The 3,231-nt window shown below is 31.4% G+C and overlaps 1 protein-coding gene across 1 annotated transcript; it reads left to right on the top strand.

Moving 5' to 3' along the window:
* The first annotated feature begins 1,023 nt into the window (after positions 1 to 1,023).
* LOC127724861 (kelch repeat and BTB domain-containing protein 3-like) lies at positions 1,024 to 3,029 on the top strand. The gene is made up of 2 exons (XM_052231867.1): positions 1,024 to 1,119; positions 1,485 to 3,029. Exon 2 carries the CDS (start codon positions 1,510 to 1,512, stop codon positions 2,968 to 2,970), a length of 1,461 nt encoding a protein of 486 aa, XP_052087827.1. The 5' UTR covers positions 1,024 to 1,119; positions 1,485 to 1,509; the 3' UTR covers positions 2,971 to 3,029.
* Positions 3,030 to 3,231: the final 202 nt, after the last annotated feature.

Here is a 3,231-nt window from a genome sequence, read left to right as displayed (position 1 = left end):
CATTCTTAACATACATGTCATATTTGTGCAATACATGTTATTCTTTCAAGAAAACTATCAATTTGTGTACACTGATTACTTGGTTGATTTTAGTTTTTATATTGAACCAGTGAGATATTGATTCACAGCAAATATTGGACTAAAGTTAAAAATTATTCCATTTTTTACAAACTAAAAAAAAAAGTTCTTAATTTGAAGAAGAGTGCTGGAATATTTTGTTCTGTTTGTCTTTTCGTATGCTATCAAAAACCTACAATAAAATTTGGATTTTTTTTTTAACTCTACCTATAAATGAAATAACATTTTGAAAATAGAAATAGACCTAGAAATATCAGAGAACATTTCAAAACTGTTAGATAATATGAAATGTTTGTTTTACATCATATATATTTTTCCAATATTTTTTTCTGGTATTTTAAACTGATTTTGTGAACTATTATGTATCATACAAAAAATGTATTCTAAAAAACTTCGGTTTGTATACGGCCTTGATAAATTTTAAATGATTTAACCGATGAAAATAGGTTTCTGGATTGTTTATTTTGTATACATTTAACAGTAAGTTAAAAATTTCCAACTGGTTGCGTCATTTCTTTTTCAAATTGTTGTGAAATTAAACCATCAACGTTGTTTTTGTTAATTTTAGGCGGGATTAAAGACTCTTCGTTCATTTCGGTATATATATATATATATATATTACTAAGTAGATGTTGTCTCATTTACGTCTTTTAAGTTATGTTTGGGACCATTGTAGTTTTTAAACACAAATCACTCAAATTTGCATTGTGCTACTCGAAACCAAGAGTTTATAATAATCCTCATTGATCTTTTACAGGTAACTCGGCAGGGGAATCCCTGTTTACCTTTGTTTCCATCTATTTTTAGATATGACAAGGACAAGCTTGAACGTTATTTAAACGATAACATTTATATTTTTAAATTTAAAAAATTTCCACAATTTGCTTTTGAAAACAAATATAAAGTGTCGCTACACAGATGTTGAATCATACCAAAACAAAGAATTAAACTGAACAAAGTATTGAAAGCATATAACACACATTGTCAATTATTTTACAGACATCAATTTACTTGTGGGACAAATAACATTTTATTAATAAGGTAAGTCATGAATACATTTTAATATTGATATTATTTGTAGACATATATATTTTTTATAATTGATTATCTTTGAAAAAAAAAGAAAAACCATACGCGTTCAAAAGGTTTTTAGTTTTTTTTAAACAAATTCATTGTGTCAAAGAATAATATTCCGATTTTTTTTTCTCTTTGTCTTATTTTCTATACACGTTTATAATATGAAAAAAAAACAGTAGTGAAGTATTTAACACGTCCTATAGCCTTTAATACTTTTAAATGATATCTCACGCTCAGTAAATCTGTATGATCGGAAATAAACACTTAACACAGCTTTTGTCGTTTCTACTTCAATCATGATGTACATACAAATTTTGTTTGTTTTATAGGATAACTTTAATGTAAACTCTCAAGATGCATGAGGCCACAAGCTGTGTAGACAAATGTGAAATGGTAGTCAACAGTTACCCGGATCATGTCCGTAAGCACGTTGTGGAGATTCTAAAGATCGGAGTCGTCCCAAAAGGTATTCCTGCCACTGACAATATCGTGTATTACCTGGAAGTTGGTTTTATGTCTCCGCCACTGAAATCTGCATGTGAAGACGTCTTACTAAAACATATCAACGCCATCAATTGTGTAGACGCGTTAGAAATTGCTAGTCGATTCGGATTACTAAGTCTGGTGAAAACTGCAACAGAAATGGTATCTGAAAACTTTCATAATCTCTGGCATACTGAATCATTCACTCGCCTGAGTGAGAATGATCTAGATACTCTTTGCAATATTGATAAGATAGCTAGACACAAGGACATATTTCGTGCGTTACAGAAATGGCACGGTTTTAATCACGAACCTCGAATGTCAACGTATTGCAGACTTCTTGAAGTCGTCCAAAGAAGAAGGACTGAAAATCCAAAACAAGAAATCAAAAGAAAGTGCGCAACATATCACGCGATGCTAATGTTGTCTGCTTCCAAGTCAAAAACTAGCGTAGTCACCGCTGTGTTCAACTGCGATGGAGAAGTCGTCTGTCATCGCAGTCTTTTCAAAAGTAATGACATAAAGGGAGATTTGTCTCTTGCATGTGTTCAGAAGGACGAAACAGACGCGCCATATGTTTATATCGCGTCTGGTAAATATGTGTTCAGGTATGACCCAATTGTCAACAAGCATGAAAGCTGTGAAAATCTAGTTCATAACCGATCTCAAGGTTCATTAGTATCTATGGGAGACTCTGTTTATGCAATAGGCGGACATCACAATAACAAAAATGTACTAGAAATTGAAGAACTCGATACAAAAACGCACAAAGCAAAACTATTCAAGAAAAATGGATGGAAAGTTATAGCAAAAGTTCCAGAACATATAAAACTTCATTCTGCTCCGTGTTTAGCTTCCAAAGATGACATTTACATTATAGGGGAGTCGATGTCACTATCAGAAAATAAACCTTGTTTAGCTGTTCTTGTTTTCAGTCCAATTGGCAGATCCATCCGAGTCGTTGCCGAATTTCCAAAGAAATGCTCAGATTGCACGGCAATCCTGCATGACAAAAATATTTACATTGCTTCCAGTGAAGGATATTTTCTTAAGTTAGATATAGTTTCAAACATTTTTTCTTCTTGTTCTGACTTAATCGCGAAAGAAACGAACATTACAATGTATTCTGAAAGAAATATGATTTATACCGTAGGCAGTTCTTCGTCCGGTCAATTTGAAAGAAATTGCTATGACACTGAAACAAATAGCTGGAAACAAATCCGAAATTACAATTTAAATTTACCAGTGCATGGCCTTTGTGACATTAAAGTGCCCTCTTATACAAATGTAGTCCCGTTTTATGATACAGAATTTAAAGAAATTAAGCGTTAAAGTCAATGTTGATATTTAATATATATTTCTATAATTGTTATGCATTTTTATACATCGCTATTGATATTATGAATTAAAGATATGAAAAATTCTTCCTGTTATGCGTTTCTAAAACATTAGAAGTACAAGTTTTAAATCTAACATTTTATCAGAAGAACGCCGAGAGGGATCTAAAAGTAGGCCTTTATATTGTGACCCTCTTATATGCTTATCAGACACAATTCATTTAAAAAAAAAAAAAAAAAATTCAGTTATAAGAAT

Source organism: Mytilus californianus, unplaced genomic scaffold (assembly GCF_021869535.1).
Source record: "Mytilus californianus isolate M0D057914Y unplaced genomic scaffold, xbMytCali1.0.p SCAF_14, whole genome shotgun sequence".
Taxonomy (NCBI): domain Eukaryota; kingdom Metazoa; phylum Mollusca; class Bivalvia; order Mytilida; family Mytilidae; genus Mytilus; species Mytilus californianus.
Note: the sequence above shows the minus strand (reverse complement) of the source record. Positions and strands in the feature narration are given on the sequence as shown.

What these genes read in the sequence shown, in the direction of transcription:
- LOC127724861 (XM_052231867.1), top strand. Translation starts at nt 1,510, where the DNA reads ATGCATGAGGCCACAAGCTGTGTAGACAAATGTGAAATGGTAGTCAAC.